The sequence below is a fragment of the Pseudorca crassidens genome, chromosome 2 (genome assembly GCF_039906515.1).
Source record: "Pseudorca crassidens isolate mPseCra1 chromosome 2, mPseCra1.hap1, whole genome shotgun sequence".
NCBI classification, from domain to species: Eukaryota; Metazoa; Chordata; class Mammalia; order Artiodactyla; family Delphinidae; genus Pseudorca; species Pseudorca crassidens.
The window spans coordinates 45,760,065-45,787,742 of record NC_090297.1 but is presented as its reverse complement, the minus strand read 5'-3'; the positions used below and the strand labels follow the sequence as shown (position 1 = coordinate 45,787,742).

General features: G+C 46.0%; 1 protein-coding gene across 1 annotated transcript in view; it reads left to right on the top strand.

Moving 5' to 3' along the window:
- The window catches only part of DHCR24 (24-dehydrocholesterol reductase), a 35,301-nt gene extending 24,313 nt beyond the window's left edge, over nt 1-10,988 (top strand). Inside the window, exons 7-9 of the mRNA XM_067726295.1 lie at nt 6,517-6,714; nt 6,845-7,023; nt 8,079-10,988. Of these exons, the coding sequence (XP_067582396.1) occupies nt 6,517-6,714; nt 6,845-7,023; nt 8,079-8,232 (531 nt within the window). The 3' untranslated portion in view covers nt 8,233-10,988. The remainder of the gene's footprint in view (nt 1-6,516; nt 6,715-6,844; nt 7,024-8,078) is intronic.
- The last annotated feature ends 16,690 nt before the right edge of the window (nt 10,989-27,678 follow it).

The following is a 27,678-nucleotide window of genomic DNA, read 5'->3' as shown; positions in this document are numbered from 1 at the left end:
GAGAATGCTGTCAGAGAGCAGCCATGGCCTAGATCATGTGGGTCCTTGTAGGTCGGGGAGGACTTTATGTTTTACCTTGTGTGGTAAGGAAGCCAGTGGAGGACTTGGTGCAGAAAAGTGACGTGACCTGATGTTTGTTTTAAAAGGATAGTTTTGACAGCTAGGTGGAGAGTGGATGGGGTGGAGGTGGCAGGAGTGGGAGAGCGGAAGAAAGAAGATTGTGTCGTCCGGGGTGGTAGCGGTGGAGGAGGAAAGGGGTCTCAGATCTGGGAGGTGCTGTGAAGGTTGAACCAACCAACGGGATTTCCCACAGATTGCCCTTGGGTGTGATTCCAAGGTTAGGGACCCAAGCAACTGGGTGACCCCAGGTGCCATTGACTGCTATGGACAACATGGGAGAGGGGTCTGGGAAGGAAAATCAGAAGTTTGGTTTGGGACATGTCAGCGTGAGATGCTTTTCAGACATCCAGGTGGGACATTGAGTGGGCAGCTGGCACATATGTCAGATCTTCAGGGCAGAGGTCGAAGAAATCCATATCACTGTGGGTATCATCAGCAGAGAAATGTTAATTAACACCGTGAGACTAGATGAGTGAGGGAGGTTAGAGAAGAGAAGTCCCAGAGCCAAGCCCTGCAAGTTGAGGGAGGAGGAAGCAGCCAGGAGAGGAGAAGACGCCGTCAGCCCGAGGGGAGGAGAAACCCAGGAGGACTGGCATCCCGGAAGCTACCTGAGGACAGCGTGTCAAGAAGGAAGATGAACAGCTGTGTCAAATGCCCCTGCGTGAGATGACGACAAAGCATCGACCCCTGGTCTTAGTCGTGAGAAGATCACTCATGACCTTGAGCCATGGGGCTGAAAGCCTGACGTGGGTTCGAGAGAAAACAGAGACAGGGAAGTGGAGACAGTGAAAATGGAAATCTGAGAAGGCTCAGTATAAGGGAAAGCAGCAAAGTAGGGTGGGAGCCAGAGGGGGATGCAGGATCGAGAGGAAATATTTTGTGTGACTGTTTTATTTTTTATTTTGATTTTTTTTTTTGGCTGCGCCGCACGGCACATGGGATCTTGGTTCCCCAACCAGGGATCAAACCCGTGCCCCCTGCAGTGGAAGTGCAGAGTGTTAACCACTGGACCGCCAGGGAAGTCCATGTGTGACTTTCAAGAAGGGAGAGGTTACTGCATGTTGACGTGCTGGCAGCGCAGGGGAGAGGGTGTGCTCACAGGGTGAACCTTGAGGATGGATGGATCCTGTGCTCAGGTGGAGAGGTTGCCTTTAGGTGAGAGCACGGAGATTCACCCACTGGACAGGAGGGAGGAAGTGTTAATGGAACAGTTGATACAAACAGGAGGACCATTTGGTGGTGGGAGGGTGTGGGAGTTCTTCTGTTTTCTCAGTGAGATAGGAAGCAAGGATTTTAGCTGAGATGAGGGGTGAGGGGTTGTTGGAGGACTGAGGAGAGAGGAGATGGGAAATTTGTCCCTTGGAGAGTGGGAATGAATTAACTGGGGAAATGTCATAGGATTGCTGGGCAGCACTGGGCCTGCCAAAGATTCATGACGAGTTTACAGTGAGACCAGCCCTGGTGGTTGTGGATTTTCACACGTTCAGCTCTGTGGACGGGGTACAGCATAGGGAGAAAGTTAGATTTAACCACGGTTGAGGTTTTGCAAATGAGTATGACAAGTGGGGCAGGGTTGGAAAAGCCAGGACATGATCGGGATGAAATCCGAGCCAGCTGAGGCAGGGCAGTGAGGATGTGCGGGGCTGAAGGGACTGATACGGTGGCCTGGGTGCCCCTTGGGGTGAAGAATTGACGTCAGAGCACTGGAGGGCACGGGCGGCAGGAAGGAGAGTTAGTGGTGGCCAGAGGGCGAACGCTTGGAGTTGAAACTATGGAGATGCCAAATGAAGAATGTTGCCTACCATCCAGTTCTGCAGGAATGAAGTCATTAGGCCTTGCCGTCAACACCCCCTGAAAGGAATTCAGGGCAAAGGTCAGTAATGAGGCACTCTGTGCTATGGGAAAACTGGCAGATAAAGACAGCCTTCAGATAGGTAGATATTTTGAGGAGAAAATTTTATGAACCCAAATTCTTGGATCTTCCCATACTTAGAAAAGTACCAAAACCATTAAGAAGACGGCTGTTCCTCATAACTAGCAACAACCTTCGACCGAGACCAGTGCCTGATTACATGTACGCTTCCCCAAAATCACATACATACTGCTCTGGCCTTTACCTCTTCGGAACGGTTTCTCAGAGCTGTTGGAGAGCGGGTCTCCCAGGCTATAGTCGGTGAGACACTGAATAAACTCAGCTCACAGCTCTGACGTGCTTTTTCTTTTTCCAAGTCAGCAGAGGCAATGAATACAGACAATAGGACAACATCGAGAGGTCAGCAAACTTTCTTAAAGGGCCAAACAGCAAAAGCTTTAGGTTCTGCGAGTCATACGTCCTGTCACAGCTGCTCAGCGCTGCCCTTGTAGCGCAGAAGCAGCCACAGGCAGTGCACAAACAAACGTGCATGGCTGTGCTCCAGTGATACTATGTATAAACACAGGCAGGGGCCAGATTTGGCCAGCAGGCTGGATCCGCTTGCAGACCGACTCCCACGGGCTGTAGTTCGTCATCCCCTGCTCTGGAGTGTGACATGAGAGTCAGGGCAGAGGCCAGGTGGAAGGTAAGATCTCTGGAGGACAGAGAGGAGGCTGGGGCGTGGGAAAGATCATAGAGGTGGATATTAAATCACATCAGTGATAAGATGAGTGTTGAAGAAGGTGGTAGTGATCTGGGAACGAGGGAGATGATGGGGGTGGAGATGATGGGCAGGTGGCTGCAAAGCTGCTGAGGGTTTTCAGGGAATGGGAGGGGCAGAGACCTAGAAGCAGTAATGAGGAGCCAACCTCCCCTCCGTCTACCCCAGATGGTCATGGAGAGAAAATGATACCGCCTCGGAGGGCTGCAGGGGCCAGCCAGGTTCCAGCTAAGAGCAAGGAGAGGACACGACACGGTCGAGAGAAGAGCTTGAGGATGGAGGGGAGTTGCTGCTGTTTAGACCATGAGAGAGCACAGGGGAGGGGTTTGGAAGATGGGGGGACAGCGGCCAGTAGGGTCAGGTTAAAAGACATTGCATCGCTGTAGCACATCAAGGGTGCTAGTGGGAGGCACCCAAAAGTCCACCGTGACTGAGATAAATAGGGATGTCAGGCATGAAGGAATTACACCTGGTGGTCTCCTAGGAGGAGGTGTCAGGTCACTTCTAATCGTGGGCTAGGTCTCTCAGGCAGGATGTGACGGGGCAGTGGTAAGGGATGGAGGAGTGGGCAGCAGAGGCTTCATCAAGGCCTGGGGAGCCCTGGGCTTCCCCCATCCCTGTTAGTCCTCCTTTGAGCAGTGTCCAGGCCCAGAACGTTTGGTGGAAAGTTTTGCCAAAGGCAGAAGACCCCCGAGTCCCTCTTTATCCCTGCCAGGAGCAGTGTTAAGGATGTGGGAGGTGTGGTTTTGTCAAGAGCAGGGATATTTAAGACAGGAAAGGAAAGAGGGGCCAGCAATTAACATGAATCACTCCTTACATGTTAGTTCTTAGGCCAGACACTTTCCATGCATTCTCTCCGTCTTCCTAACAGCCCTGTGAGGGTAGGTCCTAGTGCTGTTTCCACTTAACAGATGAAGAAACTGGTTTAGGTTATCCAGAGTAACACAACTCAGTAAGAGATAAGAGTGTATTGGTTATCTATTGCTGCATAATGAATTAACCCCAAATTGTGAGGATTAAAACAACTGCCCAGTTTCGAGGCTCAGGGATTGGAGAGCGACGATGTGGGTGTTTCTGGCTCAGGGCTGCAGTCAAGGTGTCGGCAGGGCTGGTGTGCTGGAGGCTCTAGTGGGGCTGGAGAATCTGCTTCCTGGAAGGGTCCCTCACGTGGCTGTTGACAAGAGGCCTCCGTTCCTTGCCACCTGGGCTGCTCAAGTGTCCTCACAGCAGGGCAGCTGGCTTCCCCCAGAGCAGGTGATCCAAGAGAGAGACCAAGGAGGGGTCCTCAGTGCTTTCCATGATGCAGTCTTGTCACCTCACCACTCCCACCATACTCTCTTATTAGAGCGAGTCACCAAGTCTGGCCCACACCCAAGGAGGGGGGAATTAAGCTCCACCTCTTGAAGAAAGGAGTAGCAGAGAACTCCTGGATGGGTTTTAAAACCACAGAGCTAGGTTTCAAAATGAGGTCTGTCTTCTATTTTTGTGCTGTTAAACTCTAGCCTGTACTGCCTGAAGTTAAAGGAAGAATCTGGAAGGATGGGTGTTTTACTACCAAGATGTGCGCACAGGAAGTTTGTTCAGGAGAACTCTGGCGATCCTCAACTGCGAGAGGAAAGGGAAGCAGGGCCGGGCAGAGGGAAAAGCGGAGGTGTCAGGCAGCCACAACAAAGACCTCAGCCAACCCACAGGGAGCTCTGGGGCTGGATGGCCCTCCAGGGCTGTCCCACCTTGAGGCCAGGGGGCTAGGACTTTGCAGCCCCACCCCGTGAAGGGTGACCTTGGAGATATTGCATGTTGGGTTCCAGACCACTGCAGTAAAGCAAATATCACAATAAAGTGAGTTCCACGAATTTTTTGGTTTCCCAGTGCATATATATATATATATATATTTTTAATTTAATATCTTTATTAGACTATAATTGCTTTACAGGGTTGTCCCACCGCATATAAATGTTATGTTTACACTATAGTGTGGTCTATTAAGTGGGTACTAGCATTATGTCTAAAAAAAAAAGGGCATACCTTAATTTAAAAATACTTTATTGCTAAAAAATGCTAACCATTATCTGAGCCGTCAGCAAGTCAGAGTAGTGACATCAAAGATCACTGATCACAGATCAGAAGTGCAATAAAACGAGGTCTGTCTGTACAGTGTCAGGCATCCAGGACAAAGAATGCAGTAGCGCTCTGTGTGCTGACACCCAGGATACAGTGATACGCAGGAGGCTAGTAGACGCTGCCATTTGCGACTTGTGTTTTTCTTAAGCCCACGGACTTGTCTGTGCATCGAATGTCTCTAGAAGGGTACACAAATAATTCCTAAGAATGGTTGCCTTTGTGGAGGGGAAAGAGATTGGGATGGAGGAGGAATGATGAGTGGTCAGGGCTGTGAGGGAAATGGGATCAGGGCTTAGCCTTTGAGGGGGGATTTCTGCTATGGGCCTGTGTGGCTTTTCCAAGGACAACCAAGGGAACAACAAAAGCCACGCTATTTCCTGAGCTCCTGTTGTGAGCCAGGAACTGGTGTAGGAGCCGGAATCTAACAGAGAAGAGAGCAGACAGGCCCCTCCCTCCCTCATGGGAGTGGGCTGGTGATCAGAGGAGATGATTCCAGGGGAGGGGAGGGGAGAGGAAGAGTCATGCAGCCTCTGAAGCTTAGCATGGGGGCTTCTTTGGGCAGCCCCCGCTGACCCTAGTCTGACGTGGACCCTTTTATGAGCTGCCTCTGCATCTCTCTGTTGCAGCTCTTCACACCTGAGGTCAGGGACCACGTCTCAGTGATCTGGGTATCCCCAGCACCCAGCACAGAACCTGGCACCTGAGCACACAGGCACCTCGTCATTGTCTAACGAATGAAGGAATGTCCTTGGCTTCGAGGGCCCAGGAGCTATGAGGATGGGGTGTCAGGTGCACGCTGGCAGCCCTCGGGAAGACGGCAGACTGGGGGCAGGGAGGACGATCGTGAATGGGGGGCTCCTCCCTTGTGGAGGTTTGAGGAGTGGAAGAGTAAGGACAGCCCTGCTCAGGGGGGTTTCCCAAGAGGCCAGCTTGGGGGAGGCAGGCGGGGTCGCACTGTGCAGGGCCACAGGAACAAGAGAAAGTGGCTAGCTCTGCCTAGGATTGAAGGTAGCTTGGCCTTGACAGGTGAGCAAGAATTTGCTGTTTGTGTGTGTGGAGGGGTGGGAAGCAGTGACATTTTAATAGGGGCGTCAGAGAAGTCCTCTCAGGATATGCTGTAAAGCGAAGGGCTCATCGTTGAACCTGAGCGAGACCTTCCCCACCTCGGTGGGAGCCGTCTCTGGCGGTGTGACCTTAGGGAAATTGCTTAAGCTCTCTGAGTATCCATCCCTCTTGCCATTCAACGGCATTCTCAAACATTTATGGAGTGCCTGCACTGTGCCGGCCACACTGACCTCAGCAACTAGAACAGCAACGATAGCTTCGTTGTCATTTTGCTTCAGGCAATGGGCTGAGTGCCTTCCATTTGGTATCTTACCATTCATTCTCACAAGCCCCATTTTGCAGATCAGGAAACTGAGCTCAGGGAGGTTAAGTCCCCAGCCCAAGATCAACATCATAGCTGATAAATGCCGGAGCTGGGAATCAAACCCAGATCCGGCTGGGTACCACCACGCCCCCCCAGATAGGAGTGGACCCGTCACATTTCTGTCCAGTACCAGAGGAGGACCCAGCCCCTGGCACGTGGGGACACTGGGCCCTGCTGAGTTCCTTCTCTCCATCCCCAACCCTTGTCTTTTAGGACATCATCCCCTTTGGCAACAACCCCGTCTTCCGCTACCTCTTTGGTTGGATGGTGCCTCCCAAGATCTCCCTCCTGAAGCTGACCCAGGGCGAGACGCTGCGCAAGCTGTACGAGCAGCACCACGTGGTGCAGGACATGCTGGTGCCCATGAAATGCCTGCCGCAGGCCCTGCACACCTTCCACAGCGACATCCACGTGAGCCGGGCCGGGAGCTCAGCGGGGACGCGGGGTGAGGGTGGCGTGTGAGCAGCAGAGAGAGGGGAGTGCTGCAGAGCCTGCCTCCTGGGGGAGGAAAAGCACCAACACGCCCTCCCTGGCCCCCCAGGTCTACCCCATCTGGCTGTGCCCATTCATCCTGCCCAGCCAGCCGGGCCTGGTGCACCCCAAGGGAAACGAGGCCGAGCTCTACGTCGACATTGGTGCCTACGGGGAGCCGCGCGTGAAGCACTTTGAAGCCCGGTCCTGCATGAGGCAGTTGGAGAAGTTCGTCCGAAGTGTGCACGGGTGAGCGAGTGCCCAGAGTGTGGCCGTCAGCCACAGAGCACTGATGGGGGTGCTTTAGACGTGTCCAGGGGCTCCCACTCCAGGTTGGAGGCCAAAGCTGAGGAGCGGGGGGGACTCAGGACCACGAAAGCCACACAGAGGCCTGGACAGAGCATTGCTCAGAAACGTCCTGGAAGAAACTGTGGACGTGCAAAATCCATGTGGACGAATCTCAAAATAATTATGCTGACGGAAAGAAGCCAGGAAAAAAGAGTACTGTATGATTCTATTTAGATATATATTTTTTATTTGTATAAAATTCTGGGAAATGCAGATGAACCCATGGTGACAGAAGGCAGTTCTGCCTGGCATTGTGGAGGGTGACGGACAGACAACACAGGGGAATTCGGGGCATGAAGAAAGTTTGGGGGTGATGGATATGGCCGTTACCTGGACTGAGGTGACAGTTTCAAGGTTACAGACAGACATCAAACTTATCAAGCAGTACATTTCTTGTTTTTTAATTTATTAAAAAAAATTTTTTGCTTATTTTATTATGTTATTGAAGCATAGTTGCTATACAATATTATGTTACAGGTGTACAATTTAGTGATTCACAATTTTTAAAGGTCATACTCTATTTATAGTTATGATAAAATATTGGCTATATTCCCTGTGTTGTGCCATATATCCTTGTAGCTTCAAGTTGTACACTTTCCTTATGTGCAGTTTACTGACCGTCAAAAAAGAGAGAGAAAGCAGCCTGGTGAGCATATCGGGGAGACGGGCATGCAGTGCCCTGCATTCTTCTCCTGACTCTGCCTCCACTGCCACTTAAAGCCCTGAGCCCAGACTCCCCGTCTGTAAAATGGGGATAAGAATTCCTGCACCAGCCCCAACCACTAGCTCATTAGGGGGATTAAACAAGAGAAATCCTCCAAAAGCGCGTCCTGCCCTGCAGAGCAGGCGGTGCGTGAGGGGCGCATTAGGGATGGCTGGGGTTCTTTGCTCCCCTTTCCCCTCCCTACCCCTCTGACCCCCGTCCCCGAGTCCTCACCCTTGTGTCTGCGCTGCAGGTTCCAGATGCTGTATGCCGACTGCTACATGGACCGGGAGGAGTTCTGGGAGATGTTTGACGGCTCCCTGTACCATAGGCTGCGGAAACAGCTCGGCTGCCAGGACGCCTTCCCGGAGGTCTATGACAAGATCTGCAAGGCTGCCAGGCACTGAGCCGGAGCCCACCCGGAAGGAGGCGGACGCGAGGGCGGACCCTGTCCCCAGGGCCAGAAGGCATCTATCTTCCCTCCACTCAAGCTTGGCTGCTCTGCCAGATCCACACTTTCAGAAAGAAACCCCCCCAGAAACCCCACCCAGGCAGCCCCGACACTTGCTCCCAGCCTCCAGGGGCAGCCAAGCAGAGTGGCCAGGACGTGAGATTTGGAGTCAGACAGACCCGAGTCTAGTTCCCAGTTCTGCCACTCATGAGCTGTGTGACTCTGAGTGAGTCACTCAGCCACTCTGAGCCCTGTTCCTCACCTGTTGAAAGGGGGTAATGCCGTCTTCCTGCTACTGTCATCTAAGTCAAGCGCCTGTCGCAGCAGAGGTGCCGGAGAAGCGGCAGCTGCTGTTAGCACGGCTTCCCACTCAGCGTCACGTCGGACTAAGTGCTTTGGATTCAGTGGTTGAGTCCGGGAAGGCTCCATGTTAGGTCACCTGGGCTCGGGTTTGGCTGAAGGGGGTGCCCTCGAGTTGCGCTGCCATCACTTGTCAGCTGCAAGACCTCCTCGCGGAGGGAAGGAAGGAAGGTTCCTCTCCATCCCTGGGGTCTTGGGAGGGCAACAGATGGGGCGGGCGGGCCCAAGATGTGCTGTGCCAAAGCCAGGTCTGATTCCAAAGTTCTCCCTGCCGTGCTCGGTGGCGCCTTGCCCCTTCCTCCTTCACGCTCAGGCTTGCAGGCCCACTGCAGCCGTTGCCCAAGTCCACTCAGAGGGGACTGTGTCCTTGGAGAAGACACTTCAGGGTTGAATCCTGGCCAGGCCCAGGCCTGGGACACCTGCCCAGGCTGGGTGAGCCGTCTCTGCTCTGAATTGAATCCAGAGGACGTGGGCTCATTCTTGCCTGTCCACCCTCCATGGCTCTTGTTCCCAGAACCCGCTTTGCCATGGTGGGGCTGTGTCCTCTGCTCTGCAGTAGGGGTGGGAGTTGGGGGGGGGGGGGTGGGACCGCGCCAAGCAGGAAAATGGAGCCCGCCGTCACTCGGCTTCGTGGGGTTCCTCACTGCGGGGCTGAAAGAAAACAGCATCAACTTGATTTCTCCAACCACTCATCTCCCCCTTTTTTTCTTTCTCCCCCGACCCCCAACTGTAGTTAATTTTAGTGCCTTACAAATCCTAAGCTCAGAGAAAAGTTAGCTCCATTTCCGTTCCAGAGGGAAGGAAACCTTCCCAGGTCCCTGCCCGCCTAGTAGAGCTTGGTTGTTTGTGCAGCTCTGTCTTAAGAACTGCCCAGCCTCCGCTGAAAACCCAGAATCTGAGAGGGAATTGTGTAAGGGAAGCTGGAATTAAGTGAACTGTACCAGGCAGTGACATTTTGGGAGAGAGAGAGGGAGAGAGACCACTGCACCAGGAGCCAGGAGGCCTGGGTTTCATTCCTTGCTGTGTTCCTCACGAGCTCTGCACCCGTGGGCAAGTCATTTGTCCCTCTGAGCTGTAGTTTCCTCATCTGTCACATCAGTGCACACAAGACCACCTGAGGCCCTTCTGCTGTAGGAGCGCAGAGCTGTCTTAAACACCACGACTGCAGACCCCATGAAAAGCCTCTTGTGTGGATAGTCAGAGGAAAAACAAATGATCCAAGTGGACGCTTGGGGGTTGTCTCCCCTTTAAGGTCCTTCCTTCAGCCCAAGGCCCGCTCTCATCTTTTCAGAAAGGCACAGCCATGGCCTGCACGGAAGTGTCAGTCTTGTCACCACAGGTTGCCAGGATCCTCCCAGAGCCGTGCTTTGGCTGCCGAGGCTCGCTCATCCTGCCTGGGCTTGGCACGCTGTAGCGTCTCGGCGCGGTCCTGGGAGTTCTGGGCGCGTTCAGGACACTCAGATGGCAGAGGAACCACTCTTCCCCATTTGGCCTCTGGAGGGGGCGTAAGAAAAAAATAAGAAACCTCATTTTCTCGCTTGTATGCAAAGCACGTGAATACTGGCATTAGCTCTCCTAGTGGGCCCGTGGGCTTCCCGCTCGGCGCTAAACTGATGATCCTACTTACTGTAGAGGAATGGCGAGCCCGAGCTAGGTTAGCCCCACAGATAAGGTCCCATCCTTTCACCAGTGGGGCCTCCGTCCCTGGGCCCCTGGGAGTGTGGCCAGAGATGCCAGCAGCTTCTGTTATCCTCAGTCCTACAAAGCAAAATCCTGCCCTTCGCAGACCTCACTCGGAACCCGGGGCTCAGAAGGGAGGGAGGGTCTGGGGATCACACCAGCCTCAGGTTAGTGTTTCGCTTCAGTGATATCTTGCCTAGAAAGGGGCAGTCTTCCAAGCATGTTGAGCTGAGTGACCAGCTCGCTCTTGTAGCCAGTCTCGTCACTACCCATCCAGATGGTGGTTTCAGGTGGAATTAAACTTGGCACGTGGCGAGAGTGGGGCAGCGTGTGTGGAAAGTATAAGAAGAGGCCTCTCCCTTCCGGAACGCTGAGTTTCTCTGCATGAAGGTTTTCTGTAAAATCCGGATTCTAGCCAGTTTCTTTGGCTGGAAGGATGCATAATCTAATTAGCTGTTACTGAGAGGGAAGGGGTGGGGATGGGGGTGGCAGTGAATGCTGTGTGATTTTTAGTTTTTTCCTTAATCGTGGGGACCACGGAAAAAGGCCTGGGTCCCCCCCACCCCCCAGCAGGCTCTGCAGCTGCAGGCGCTGTGCCTACTGTCTGAACACTTCATGTCCCTATGGCTGTGTGGCCCCCGCTTCTGTAAGAATAAAAGTGTGATCTGGAAAGTAGCCTTTGTCATTTCTTGCTCTGGGGACCCCGACGTAGAGGCACTCCTGGCTCAAGTGCAGGCTCCAATTTCCCTCTGAACGTGCGAGGGCTAGAAGATGGCGTGGGGGAAGGGACAGGTGTGTTAGGGCAGAGGAACCAGGGTGATTTTCTTAACTGTTTTTGAATTTCCGTCACCGTCACAATGATCTGGCGTAGATGTTGATAATATTCCCCTATCTGCAGGGTGGAGAACAGAGTACAAGGAGAAACTTGGAAGCCAGGAGACCAGTGAGCAGAGTTCAGGTGAGGTGGGGCTCGGATCGAGGTGGGGCTGTGCTTTTTAAGGCACCAGACATGACAGAAGCTCTGGGCCGCAGTCCTGGCTTTGTCACTTGGATGACCTAAGTTTGGCAAATCAATTAATCCTATTGAGACTCTTTCCTCATTTACACACTGGTAGAGACCACCAACTGTCCACTAAAACCCCTTCCTCCCTTTGAGCACACCACTGAACTACATTTCCCAGCCTCCCTCGCCCTCAGATGGGCGGGCCCTTGGGTTAGAGTCGCTCTAGGAGACTGTGAGCAGAAGTGGTAAAGCCCTGTGTGAGGTTCTCCTGGCTCTTCTGTTATTTGGACGCAGATGACAACCAGGCCATAGGTGGTAGCAGAGTCACAAGGGGAAGGAGCTAGGTGCCTGGATCACTGTATGGAGAACTGCCCACCAACCTGAACTTAGGCCTGGTCTGGGAACTGGAAATAAACTTTCACTGTAGTTGAGTCACTGCATATTCAGGACTAATTGTTAGAGCAATTTAGCTCACCCTAATTGTTACAGGTCGTCAGGCTTAAATGAACAGAGACACACGGGTTGAGTTTAGTGCAATAAAGTTTTATGCAAATGCATAGATATTCATGATGGACATTTTCCTAAAATATATGTGATGTCAGGGTCCCATCCTAAAGTTGTTTGAGAGGAACCCCTTAGGAAATTCTTTTTCCAATTGTTCAGTTTCACAAATCAGGATTTGTAAATTCTCCTTAAAGGAGGAGAAAACTTTAATGTCCTTAAAACAGATTTTGTAGTTGAAACCTGAAATATCACCTTACATTTGAATAGCATGCGACATACAATATCTTCTTTAATCCTCACAGTCCTGTAACAAAAGCAGGTCAGTTTTTATCCCCATTTTACAGATGAGGAAAGCGAAGCTCAGGAAAGGTCAAGTGATTTGCTTGGAGGCCACACTGAGGCCATTAACGAGTTAAACAAGGATGCAGACTCATTAGTCTTAAAACATCAAAATGCTTCAAGAGCCTCACCCCGAGCTAGTTAAGACCGTAGTTCCAGGTCTAGAAACAGTGAAATGAGACCCTTGGCTGAGCCCCACACATAGTGGGGAGTCAGGAATCTCTTCGTGAACTCAGCTCAGAAAGGAAGCCACTAGGGATCAGCAGAGGGTCCTGCTTTGACCCAAAGCAGTTCCTTCTGCAAGGGAACCGTCTTGCCCCACCAGACCCTGTGGGCACTGTGGGCAGTGTCCAGACACCAACATTCATGCCAGAGTTGCAACAGTTGGTTCTCCAAACTTGGCTTATATAAGAAAAATCACACACGCATGCACACACACACACACGTACACACACTACACAAGTTAAATGTAGATGTGTTTCAAAAACATGTTTTCTAGCTATGTCCTGGTGTTAAGATGGCCTACAGGTTTCATCCTGTAGGACCGCTGCAGTCATTGCAGGTTGTGAAAGATGGGGAGGCTTTGTTGATTTCTAGGAGGTGGTATTTTGATGCTATGGACTGTTTGTGACCTGAAATTCATATGTTGACAGTGTTATGGAATTGGGAGGTGGGCCTTTTGGGAGGTAATTAGGCCATGAGGGTAATTACCCTCATGATAGGAGTGGTGTCCTAAGAAGAGAAATGAAACAGCTAGCCCTCTTTGTGGGGATATAAGATGCCCATCTGCAGACCAGGAAGAGGGCTCTCATCAGACCTTCCAGCACCTTGATCTTGGACTTCCCAGCCTCCAGAACCATGCAAAATAAATTGTTGTATAAGCCACGCAATCTGTGGTAATTTATTATAGCAGCCTGAACTGCTGATGACAGATGGTTTGAAGATAGTTGAGCCAAGGAACCCAGAAATAGCTGAATCCTGCTCTGCCCATCATACTCCTCCCCATGGGTTTCCCTAGGGGGCAGATCCAAGGGAATGATAAAGAAAAAAAAAAAAAATGGGGCACTGTAAGATAATATAAATAAATATAGATATAAATGTATATCTATCTATAGATAGAGATATAGATAGATGATAGATGATAGATAGATAGAGAGATAGCTGATAGACACTCCTGGTTCCTGACACTGAACTCCTAAATCTCTTGGAATTTCCTGGGTAATGGGGTGTCTTTTGTTCTAATGAGGTGACTCTGGGTGAGCACCTGGATTGCTCTTGTATGGGGGCTGGTCACCAGAAAGGCCAAGCCATGATTTCAGCCCCTGCCACCACCACCCACATTCTCCAGGGTGGGGAGAGGGGCTGGAAATGGAGTTAATAATTGATCATGTCTGATTAGGCATGTTCCTGATTCTGTAAGACCATTCATTCTTCTATATATGAAGGAACCATGAACAGAGCTCACAACCATCTCCTGCATATAATCTATAACAGAATTGCAGGGATTGGCAGTAAAAGCAAATAAAGTCAGCAATCTAGGGATCAATGACCACAGCCTGAATCAATCTTAGTTGACCAAACAACAGATAGTTGTGCATTCGTTGTAGGCTTGGCCCTGTGCTAGGCATCCCAGCATTGCAACAACAGGTAATCTCTGCCTGAAATTGCGAACTCTCTGTTTTGCCACCTTGACTCATATGAAGGACTTGAGGTATATCAAGCATATTTGCAGCTTAACTGATGAGTAAACAGAGCGGGTAATACCCCCAAATCCTTAAAATAAGAAGAATAAGTACCACTTTATAGGATTTGCTTATAGGGATCTGCTCCAACCTTCTGATGGATGCCTACAATTCCTCCATTAGAGTCCCATCTTGTTAATGTAAGAGTTAAAATGCAAATAATTTCAGAAAGGAAAACATTAAGTTGTTTTTCATCAATTATGCCTCCTTGTTAATAAAATACTTAGGAGTAAGTTTTTAGGAAGACAGGATGAGAGCAAGAAGGAGTGTAGGAAAGAGGCATTGGCAAGTGGGTAAAAGGTTGAACTGAATGTTGAGAAAATGAGTGATTCCACAGGACTGAGTCAAATAAGATGAATTATTGTTTTGGATGAGCAAAATCAAGGTAGATTGTTACATAAAAATAGAAAAATACTAAAATTTGGCTATTTCTAATAATTTTCAGAAATTTCTCTACTAAGATAAAAAGCAAATGTGTACGACAGTGAACAAATCAAAAGGTTATTGACAATAAAGCCACAATGTCAAGGGCCTGAACCAAGATGGTGGAGTAGCAGGACGAGCTCTCACTCCCTCTTGTGAAAACAACAGAATCACAACTAGCTGCTGGACAATCATCGACAGGAAGACACTGGAACTCACCAAAAAAGATACCCCACTTCCAAAGACAAACGAGAAGCCACAATGAGACGGTAGGAGGGGCACAATCACAGTAAAATCAAATCCCATAACTGCTGGGTGGGTGACTCATGGACTGGAAAACACTTATACCACAGAAGTCCACCCACTGGAGTGAAGGTTTTGAGCCCCACGTCAGGCCTCCGAATCTGGGGGTCCGGCAACGGTAAGAGGAATTCCTAGAGAATCAGACTTTGAAGGCTAGTGGGATTTGATTGCAGGACTTCGACAGGACTGGGGGAAACAGATACTCCACTCTTGGAGGGCACACACAAAGTAGTGTGCACATCAGGACCCAGGGGAAGGAGCAGTAACCTCAGGGGAGACTGAACCAGACCTACCTGCTAGTGTTGGAGGGTCTCCTGCAGAGGCGGGGGGTGGCTGTTGCTCACCGTGGGGACAAGGACACTGGCAGCAGAAGCTCTGGGAAGTACTCCTTGGTGTGAGCCCTCCCAGAGTCTGCCATTAGCCCCACCAAAGAGTCCAGGTAGGCTCCAGTGTTGGGTTGCCTCAGGCCAAACAACCAACAGGGAGGGAACCCAGCCCCACCCATCAACAGTCAAGAGGATTAAAGTTTTACTGAGCTCTGCCCACCAGAGCAACAGTCAGCTCTATCCACCACCAGTCCCTCCCATCAGGAAACTTGCACAAGCCTCTTAGATAGCCTCATCCACCAGAGGGCAGACAGCAGAAGCAAGAAGAACTACAATTCTGAAGCCTGTGGAACAGGAACCACATTCACAGAAAGATAGACAAGATGAAAAGGCAGAGGGCTATGTACCAGATGAAGGAACAAGATAAAACCCCAGAAAAACAACTAAATGAAGTGGAGATAGGCAACCTTCCAGAAAAAGAATTCAGAATAATGATAGTGAAGATGATCCAGGTCCTTGGAAAAAGAATGGAGGCAAAGATTGAGAAGATGCAAGAAATGTTTAACAAAGACCTAGAAGAATTAAAGAACAACCAAACAGAGATGAGCAATAAAATAACTGAAATGAAAACTACACTAGAAGAAATCAATAGCAGAATAACTGAGGCAGAAGAACGGATAAGTGACCTGGAAGACAGGATGGTGGAATTCACTACTGTGGAACAGAATAAAGAAAAAAGAATGAAAAGAAATGAAGACAGCCTAAGAGACCTCTGGGACAACATTAAACGCAACAACAGTCGCAATATAGGGGTCCCAGAAGAAGAAGAGAGAGAGAAAGGACCCGAGAAAATATTTGAAGAGATTATAGTTGAAAACTTCCCTAACATGGGAAAGGAAGTAGCCACCCAAGTCCAAGAAGTGCAGCAAGTCCCATACAGGATAAACCCAAGGAGAACACACCGAGACACATAGTAATCAAATTGGCAAAAAATTAAAGACAAAGAAAAATTATTGAAAGCAGCAAGGTAAAAACAACAAATAACATACAAGGGAACTCCCATAAGGTTAACAGCTGATTTCTCAGCAGAAACTCTACAAGACAGAAGGGAGTGGCATGATATACTTAAAGTGATGAAAGGGAAGAACCTACAACCAAGATGACTCTACCCAACAAGGATTTCATTCAGATTCGATGGAGAAATCAAAAGCTTTACAGACAAGCAAAAGCTAAGAGAATCCAGCACCACCAAACCAGCTCTACAACAAATGCTAAAGGAACTTCTCTAAGTGCGAAATACAAGAGAAGAAAAGAACCTACAAAAACAAACCCAAAACAATTAAGAAAATGGTCATAGGAACATACATATCGATAATTACCTTAAACGTGAATGGATGAAATGTTCCAACCAAAAGAGACAGGCTTGCTGAATGGATACAGAAACAAGACCCATATATATGCTGTCCACAAGAGACCCACTTCAGACCTAGGGACACATACAGACTGAAAGTGAGGGGATGGAAAAAGATATTCCATGCAAATGGAAATCAAAAGAAAGCTGGAGTAGCTATACTCATATCAGATAAAATAGACTTTAAAATAAAGAATGTTACAAGAGACAAGGAAGGACACTACATAATGATCAAGGGATCAATCCAAGAAGAAGATATAATAATTGTAAATATATATGCACCCAACATAGGATCACCTCAATACATAAGGCAACTGCTAACAGCTATAAAAGAGGAAATTGACAGTAAACAATAAGAGTGGGGGATTTTACCACCTCACTTACACCAAAGGACATATCATCCAAAATGAAAATAAATAAGGAAACAGAAGCTTTAAATGACACAATAGACCCGATAGATTTAATTGATATTTATAGGGCATGCCATCCAAAAACAGCAGATTACACTTTCTTCTCAAGTGCGCACGGAACATTCTCCAGGATAGATCACATCTTGGGTCACAAATCAAGCCTCAGTAAATTTAAGAAAATTGAAATCATATCAAGCATCTTTTCTGACCACAATGCTATGACATTAGAAATGAATTACAGGGGGAAAAAACGTAAAAAACACAAACAGATGGAGGCTAAACAATACGTTACTAAATAACCAAGAGATCACTGAAGAAATCAAAGAGGAAATCAAAAAATACCTAGAGACAAATGACAATGAAAACACAATGACCCAAAACCTATGGGATGCAGCAAAAGCAGTTCTAAGAGGGAAGTTTATAGCTATACAAGCCTACCTCAAGAAACAAGAAATATCTCAAATAAACAATCTAACCTTACACCTCAAGGAACTAGAGAAAGAAGAACAAAGAAAACCCAAAGTTAGCAGAAGGAAAGAAATCATAAAGATCAGAGCAGAAATAAATGAAATAGAAACAAAGGAAACAATAGCAAAGATAAATAAAACTAAAAGCTGGTTCTTTGAAAAGATAAACAAAATTGATAAACCATTAGCCAGACTCATCAAGAAAAAGAGGGAGAGGGGGGACTTCCGGGAAGATGGCGGAAGAGTAAGACGCGGAGATCACGTTCCTCCCCACAGATACACCAGAAATACATCTACGCGTGGAACAACTCCTACAGAGCATCTACTGAACGCTGGCAGAAGACCTCAGACCTCCCAAAAGGCAAGAAACCCCCCACGTACCTGGGTAGGGCAAAAGAAAAAACTAAACAGAGACAAAAGGATAGGGACGCGTCCTGCACCAGCGGGAGAGAGCTGTGAAGGAGGAAAAGTGTCCACACACTAGGAAGCCCCTTCGCGGGTGGAGACTTCGGGAGGCGGAGTGGGGGAGCTTGGGAGCCGCGGAGGAGAGCACAGCAACAGGGGTGCGGAGGGCAAAGCGGACAGATTCCAGCGCAGAGGATCGGGCCGACCGGAACTTGCCAGCCGAGAGGCTTGTCTGCTCGCCCGCCGGGGCGGGCGGGACTGGGAGCTGAGGCTCCGGCTTTTGTCGGAGCGCCGGGAGAGGACTGAGGTTGGCGGCGTGAACACAGCCTGCGGGGCGTTGGTGCACCGCGGCTGGCCGGGAGAGAATCCGGGGAGAAGTCTGGAACTGCCGAAGAGGCAAGAGACTTTTACGTCCCTCTTTGTTTCCTGGTGCACGAGGAGAGGGGATTAAGAACGCTGCTTGAGAGAGCACCAGGGACGGGCGTGGGCCGCGGCTAGGGGTGCGGAGCCCAGAGACGGACGTGGCTAGGGCCGCCCAGAGCGGCTAGGGCCGCTGCTGCCGCCACCGGGAGGCCTGTGTGCGAACACAGGTCACTGGCCACGCGCCCTTCCGGGGAGCCTGTGCAGCCCGCCACTGCCGGGGTCCCGGGATCCAGGGACAACTCCCCCGGGAGAACGCACAGGCGCGCCTCAGGCTGCAACGTCTCGCCGGCCTCTGTCGCCGCAGGCCCGCCCCACACTCCGTGCCCCTCCCTACCCCCGGGCCTGAGTGAGCCAGAGCCTCCGAATCAGCGGCTCCTTTAACCCCGTCCTGTCTGAGCAAAGAACAGACGCCCTCTGGCGACCTACACGCACAGGCGGGGCCAAATCCAAAGCTGAACCCCAGGAGCTGTGAGAACAAAGAAGAGAAAGGGAAATCTCTCCCAGCAGCCTCAGAAGCAGCGGATTAAACCTCCACAATCAACTTGATATACCCTGCATCTGTGGAATACCTGAATAGACAACCAATCATCCCAAATTAAGGAGCCCTGTGGATGAAAGGCTCTTGGGGCTGCAGCCAGGAGTCAGTGCTGTGCCTCTGAGGTGGGAGAGCCAACTTCAGGACACTGATCCACAAGAGACCTCCCAGCTGCACATAATATCAAACAGAAAAAATTTCCGAGAGATCTCCATCTCAACGCCAGCACCCAGCTTCACTCAACGACCAGCAAGCTACAGTGCTGGACATCCTATGCCAAACAACTAGCAAGACAGGAACACAACCCCACCCATTAGCAGAGAGGCGGCCCAAAATCATAATAAGTCTACAGACACCCCAAAACACACCACCAGACGTGGACCTGCACACCAGAAAGACAAGATCTAGCCTCATCCACCAGAACACAGGCACTAGTACCCTCCACCAGGAAGCCTACACAACCCACTGAACCAACCTTAGCCACTGGGGACAGACACAAAAAACAATAGGAACTACGAACCTTCAGCCTGCAAAAAAGGAGACCCCAAACACAGTAAGATAAGCAAAATGAAAAGACAGAAAAACACACCGCAGATGAAGGAGCAAGATAAAAACCCATCAGACCTAACAAATGAAGAGGAAATAGGCAGTCTACCTGAAAAAGAATTCAGAATAATGATAGTAAGGTTGATCCGAAATCTTGGAGATAGAATGGACAATAGAATGGACAAAATGCAAGAATCAGTTAACAAGGACCTAGAAGAACTAAAGATGAAACAAGCAACGATGAACAACACAATAAATGAAATTAAAAGTACTCTAGATGGGATCAATAGCAGAATAACTGAGGCAGAAGAACGGATAAGTGACCTGGAAGATAAAATAGTGGAAATAACTACTGCAGAGCAGAATAAAGAAAAAAGAATGAAAAGAACTGAGGACAGTCTCAGAGACCTCTGGGACAACATTAAACGTACCAACATTCGAATTATAGGGGTTCCAGAAGAAGAAGAGAAAAAGAAAGGGACTGAGAAAATATTTGAAGAGATTATAGTTGAAAACTTCCCTAATATGGGAAAGGAAATAGTTAATCAAGTCCAGGAAGCACAGAGAGTCCCATACAGGATAAATCCAAGGAGAAATACGCCAAGACACATATTAATCAAACTGTCAAAAATTAAATACAAAGAAAACATATTAAAAGCAGCAAGGGAAAAACAAAAAATAACACACAAGGGAATCCCCATAAGGTTAACAGCTGATCTTTCAGCAGAAACTCTGCAAGCCAGAAGGGAGTGGCAGGACATATTGAAAGTGTTGAAGGAGAAAAACCTGCAACCAAGATTACTCTACCCAGCAAGGATCTCATTCAGATTTGATGGAGAAATTAAAACCTTTAGAGACAAGCAAAAGCTGAGAGAGTTCAGCACCACCAAACCAGCTCTACAACAACTGCTAAAGGAACTTCTCTAGGCAAGAAACACAAAAGAAGGAAAAGACCTACAATAACAAACCCAAAACAATTAAGAAAATGGGAATGGGAACACACATATCGATAATTACCTTAAATGTAAATGGACTAAATGCTCCCACCAAAAGACACAGATTGGCTGAATGGATACAAAAACAAGACCCATATATTTGCTGTCTACAAGAGACCCACTTCAGACCTAGAGACACATACAGACTGAAAGTAAGGGGATGGAAAAAGGTATTTCATGCAAATGGAAACCAAAAGAAAGCTGGAGTAGCAATTCTCATATCAGACAAAATAGACTTTAAAACAAAGACTATTAGAAGAGACAAAGAAGCACACTACATAATGATCAAGGGATCGATCCAAGAGGAAGATATAACAATTGTAAATATTTATGCACCCAACATAGGTGCACCTCAATACATAAGGCAAATACTGACAACCATAAAAGGGGAAATCGACAGTAACACATTCATAGTAGGGGACTTTAACACCCCACTTTCACCAATGGACAGATCATCCAAAATGAAAATAAATAAGGAAACACAAGCTTTAAATGATACATTAAATGAGATGGAGTTAATTGATATTTATAGGACATTCCATCCAAAAACAACAGAATACACATTTTTCTCAAGTGCTCATGGAACATTCTCCAGGATAGATCATATCTTGGGTCACAAATCAAGCCTTGGTAAATTTAAGAAAATTGAAATTGTATCAAGTATCTTTTCCGACCACAACGCTATGAGACTCGATATCAATCACAGGAGAAGATCTGTAAAAAATACAAACACATGGAGGCTAAACAATACACTACTTAATAACGAAGTGATCACTGAAGAAATCAAAGGGGAAATCAAAAAATACCTAGAAACAAATGACAATGGAGACACGACGACTCAAAATCTATGGGATGCAGCAAAAGCAGTTCTAAGAGGGAAGTTTATAGCAATACAATCTTACCTTAAGAAACAGGAAACATCTCGAATAAACAACCTAAACTTGCACCTAAAGCAATTAGAGAAAGAAGAACAAAAAAACCCCAAAGTTAGCAGGAGGAAAGAAATCATAAAAATCAGATCAGAAATAAATGAAAAAGAAATGAAGGAAACGATAGCAAAGATCAATAAAACTAAAAGCTGGTTTTTTGAAAGGATAAACAAAATTGATAAACCATTAGCCAGACTCATCAAGAAAAAAAGGGAGAAGACTCAAATCAATAGAATTAGAAATGAAAAAGGAGAAGTAACGACTGACACTGCAGAAATACAAAAGATCATGAGAGATTACTACAAGCAACTCTATGCCAATAAAATGGACAACCTGGAAGAAATGGACAAATTCTTAGAAAGGCACAACCTGCCAAGACTGAATCAGGAAGAAATAGAAAATATGAACAGACCAATCACAAGCACTGAAATTGAAACTGTGATTAAAAATCTTCCAACAAGCAAAAGCCCAGGACCAGATGGCTTCACAGGCGAATTCTATCAAACATTTAGAGAAGAGCTATCACCTATCCTTCTCAGACTCTTCCAAAATATAGCAGAGGGAGGAACACTCCCCAACTCATTCTACGAGGCCACCATCACCCTGATACCAAAACCAGACAAGGATGTCACAAAGAAAGAAAACTACAGGCCAATATCACTGATGAACATAGATGCAAAGATCCTCAACAAAATACTAGCAAACAGAATCCAACAGCACATTAAACGGATCATACACCATGATCAAGTGGGGTTTATTCCAGGAATGCAAGGATTCTTCAATATACGCAAATCAATCAACGTGATACACCATATTAACAAATTGAAGGAGAAAAACCATATGATCATCTCAATAGATGCAGAGAAAGCTTTTGACAAAATTCAACACCCATTTATGATAAAAACCCTGCAGAAAGTAGGCATAGAGGGAACTTTCCTCAACATAATAAAGGCCATATATGACAAACCCACAGCCAACATCGTCCTCAATGGTGAAAAACTGAAAGCATTTCCACTAAGATCAGGAACAAGACAAGGTTGCCCACTCTCACCACTCTTATTCAACATAGTTTTGGAAGTTTTAGCCACAGCAATCAGAGAAGAAAAGGAAATAAAAGGAATCCAAATCGGAAAAGAAGAAGTAAAGCTGTCACTGTTTGCAGATGACATGATACTACACATACAGAACCCTAAAGATGCTACCAGAAAACTACTAGAGCTAATCAATGAATTTGGTAAAGTAGCAGGATACAAAATTAATGCACAGAAATCTCTGGCATTCCTATACACTAAGGATGAAAAATCTGAAAGTGAAATCAAGAAAACACTCCCATTTACCATTGCAACAAAAAGGATAAAATACCTAGGAATAAACCTACCTAAGGAGACAAAAGACCTGTATGCAGAAAATTATAAGACACTGATGAAAGAAATTAAAAATGATACAAATAGATGGAGAGATATACCATGTTCTTGGATTGGAAGAATCAACATTGTGAAAATGACTCTACTACCCAAAGCAATCTACAGATTCAATGCAATCCCTGTGAAACTACCACTGGCATTTTTCACAGAACTAGAACAAAAAATCTCACAATTTGTATGGAAACACAAAAGACCCCGAATAGCCAAAGCAATTTTGAGAACGAAAAATGGAGCTGGAGGAATCAGGCTTCCTGACTTCAGACTATACTACAAAGCTACAGTAATCAAGACAGTGTGGTACTGGCACAAAAACAGAAATATAGATCAATGGAACAGGATAGAAAGCCCAGAGATAAACCCACGCACATATGGTCACCTTATCTTTGACAAAGGAGGCAGAAATGTACAGTGGAGAAAGGACAGCCTATTCAATAAGTGGTGCTGGGAAAACTGGACAGCTACATGTAAAAGTATGAGATTAGATCACTCCCTAACACCATACACAAAAATAAGCTCAAAATGGATTAAAGACCTAAATGTAAGGCCAGAAACTATCAAACTCTTAGAGGAAAACATAGGCAGAACACTCTATGACATAAATCACAGCAAGATCCTTTTTGACCCACCTCCTAGAGAAATGGAAATAAAAACAAAAGTAAACAAATGGGACCTAATGAAACTTAAAAGCTTTTGCACAGCAAAGGAAACCATAAAGAAGACCAAAAGACAACCCTCAGAATGGGAGAAAATATTTGCAAATGAAGCAACTGACAAAGGATTAATCTCCAAAATTTATAAGCAGCTCATGCAGCTTAATAACAAAAGAACAAACAACCCAATCCAAAAATGGGCAGAAGACCTAAATAGACATTTCTCCAAAAAAGATATACAGAGTGCCAACAAACACATGAAAGAATGCTCAACATCACTAATCATTAGAGAAATGCAAATCAAAACTACAATGAGATATCATCTCACACCAGTCAGAATGGCCATCATCAAAAAATCTAGAAACAATAAATGCTGGAGAGGGTGTGGAGAAAAGGGAACCCTCTTACACTGTTGGTGGGAATGTAAATTGATACAGCCACTGTGGAGAACAGTATGGAGGTTCCTTAAAAAGCTACAAATAGAACTACCATATGACCCAGCAATCCCACTACTGGGCATATACCCTGAGAAAACCATAATTCAAAAAGAGTCATGTACCAAAATGTTCATTGCAGCTCTATTTACAATAGCCCAGAGATGGAAACAACCTAAGTGTCCATCATCGGATGAATGGATAAAGAAGATGTGGCACATATATACAATGGAATATTACTCAGCCATAAAAAGAGACGAAATTGAGCTATTTGTAATGAGGTGGATAGACCTAGAGTCTGTCATACAGAGTGAAGTAAGTCAGAAAGAGAGAGACAAATACCGTATGCTAACACATATATATGGAATTTAAGAAAAAAAAAATGTCATGAAAAACCTAGGGGTGAAACAGGAATAAAGACACAGACTTACTAGAGAATGGACTTGAGGCTATGGGGAGGGGGAAGGGTAAACGGTGACAAAGCAATAAAGAGGCATGGACATGTATACACTACCAAACGTAAGGTAGATAGCTAGTGGGAAGCAGCCGCATAGCACAGGGAGATCAGCTCGGTGCTGTGTGACCGCCTGGAGGGGTGGGATAGGGAGGGTGGGAGGGAGGGTGACGCAAGCGGGAAGAGATATGGGAACATATGTATATATATAACTGATTCATTTTGTTGTGAAGCTGAAACTAACATGCCATTGTAAAGCAATTATGCTCCAATAAAGATGTTTAAAAAAAAAAAAAAAAAGAGGGAGAGGACTCAAATCAATAAAATTAGAAACGAAAAAGGAGAAGTTACAACAGACAGTGCAGAAATACAAAGCATCCTAAGAGACTACTACAAGTGACTCTATGCCAATAAAATGGACAACCTGGAAGAAATGGACAAATTCTCAGAAAGGCATAACCTTCCAAGACTGAACCAGGAAGAAATAGAAAATATGAACAGACCAATCAAAGTAATGAAATTGAACCTGTGATTAAAAATCTTCCAACAGGGGCTTCCCTGATGGTGCAGTGGTTGAGAGTCCGCCTGCCGATACAGGGGACACGGGTTCATGCCCCGGTCCGGGAAGATCCCACATGCCGTGAAGTGGCTGGGCCCATGAGCCATGGCTGCTAAGCCTGCGTGTCCAGAGCCTGTGCTCCACAATGGGAGAGGCCACAACAGTGAGAGGCCCGCATACCGCAAAATAAATAAATAAATCTTCCAACAAACAAAAGTCCAGGACCAGATGGCTTCACAGGTGAATTCTATCAAACATTTAGAGAAGAGCTAACACCCATCCTTCTCAAACTCTTCCCAAAAATTGCAGAGGAAGGAACACTCCCAAACTCATTCTATGAGGCCACCATCACCCTGATACCAAAACCAGACAAAGATACTACAAAAAAAGAAAATTACAGACCAATATCACTGATGAATATAAATGCAAAAATCCTCAACAAAATACTAGCAAACAGAATCCAACAACACATTAAAAGGATCATACATCATAATCAAGGTGGATTTATCCCAGGGATGCAAGGATTCTTCAATATACACAAATCAATCAATGTGATACACCATATTAAAAACTTGAAGAATAAAAACCATATGATCATCTCAATACATGCAGAAAAAGCTTTTGACAAAATTCAACATACATTTATGATAAAAACTCTCCAGAAATTGGGCATAGAGGGAACCTACCTCAACATAATAAAGGCCATATACGACAAACCAACAGCAAACATCGTTCTCAATGGTGAAAAACTGAAAGCATTTCCTCTAAGATCAGGAACAAGACAAGGATGTCCACTCTCACCACTATTATTCAACATAGTCTTGGGAGTCCTAGCCACGACAATCAGAGAAGAAAAAGAAATAAAAGGAATACAAATTGGAAAAGAAGAAGTAAAACTGTCACTGTTTGCAGATGACATGATACTATACATAGAGAATCCTAAAAATGCCAGCAGAAAACTACTAGAGCTAATCAATGAATTTGGTAAAGTTGCAGGATACAAAATTAATGCACAGAAATCTCTTGCATTCCTATACACTAATGATGAAAAATCTGAAAGAAAAATTAAGGAAACACTTCTATTTACCATTGCAAGGAAAAGAATAAAATACCTAGGAATAAACCTACCTAGGGAGACAAAGACCTGTATGCAGAAAACTATAAGACACTGATGAAAGAAATTAAAGATGATACCAACAGATGGAGAGATAAACCATGTTCTTGGATTGGATGAATCAATATTGTGGAAATGACTATACTACCCAAAGCAATCTACAGATTCAATGCAATCCCTATTAAATTACCAATGGCATTTTTTATGGAACTAGAACAAAAAACCTTAAAATTTGTATGGAGACACAAAAGACCCCAAATAGCCAAAACAGTCTTAAGGGAAAAAAACGGAGCTGGAGGAATCAAACTCCCTGACTTCAGCCTATACTACAAAGCTATAGTAATCAAGACAATATGGTACTGGCACAAAAGCAGAAACATAGATCAATGGAACAAGATAGAAAGCCCAGAGATAAACCCATGCACTTATGGTCAACTAATCTATGACAAAGGAGGCAAAGATATACAGTGGAGAAGAGACAGTCTCTTAAATAAGTGGTGCTGGAAAAACTGGACAGGTACATGTAAAAGAATGAAATTAGAACACTCCCTAACACCATACACAAAAATAAACTCAAAATGGATTCAAGACCTAAATGTAAGACTGGACACTATAAAACTCTTAGATGAAAACATAGCAAAAACACTCTTTGACATAAATCACAGCAAGATTTTTTTTTTTTCAAGATCTTTTTTGATCCACCTCCTAGAGTAATGGAAATAAAAACAAAAATAAACAAATGAGACCTAATGAAACTTAAACGCTTTTGCACAGCAAAGGAAACCATAAACAAGACAAAAAGACAACCCTCAGAATGGGAGAAAGTATCTGCAAACGAGTCAACGGACAAAGGATTAATCTCCAAAATATATAAACAGCTCATGCAGTTCAATATTAAAGAAACAAACAACCCAATCCAAAAATGGGCAGAAGACCTAAATAGACATTTCTCCAAAGGAGACATACAGATGGCCAAGAAGAACATGAAAAGCTGCTCAACATCACTATTTATTAGAGAAATGCAAATCAAAACTACAATGAGTTATCACCTCACATCACTTAGAATGGGCATCATCAGAAAATATACAAACAACAAATGCTGGAGAGGGTGTGGAGAAAAGGGAACCCTCCTGCTCTGTTGGTGGGAATGTAAACTGATACAGCCACTATGGAGAACAGTATGGAGCTTCTTTAAAAAACTAAAAATAGAATTACCATATGACACAGCAACCCCACTACTGGGCATATACCCAGAGAAAACCATAATTCAAAGAGACACATGCACCCCAATGTTAGTTGCAGCACTATTTACAATAACCAGGTCATGGAAGCAACCTAAATGCCCATCGACAGACAAATGGATAAGGAAGATGTGGTACATATATACAATGGAATATTACTCAGCCATAAAAAGGAACGAAATTGAGTCATTTGTTGAGACGTGGATGGATCTAGAGACTGTCTAGAGTGTCTAGAGTGAAGTCTAGAGTGGATCTAGAAGACTGTCTAGAGTGAAGTAAGTCAGAAAGAGAAAAACAAATATATATTAACGCACGTATGTGGAACCTAGAAAAATGGTACAGATGAACCAGTTTGCAGGGCAGAAGTTGAGACACAGATGTAGAGAACAAACGTATGGACACCAAAGGGGGATAACGCCAGGAGGGTGGGGTTGGTGGTGTGCTGAATTGGGTGATTGGGATTGACATGTATACACTGATGGGTATAAAATTGATGACTAATAAGAACTTGCTGTATAAAAAAAGTAATAATAAAAAAAATTACTAGGATTTTGATTGGTATTGAATCTATAGATGAATTTGAGGGAATTGGCATCTTAACAACTTTGAGTCTTTTGATCCATGATTATGGTATATCTCTCCCTTTATTTAGGTCTTCTTTAATTTCTCTCAGCAGAGAGAAATTTCATAGTTTTCACTGTACAAGTCTTATACCTCTTTTGTCA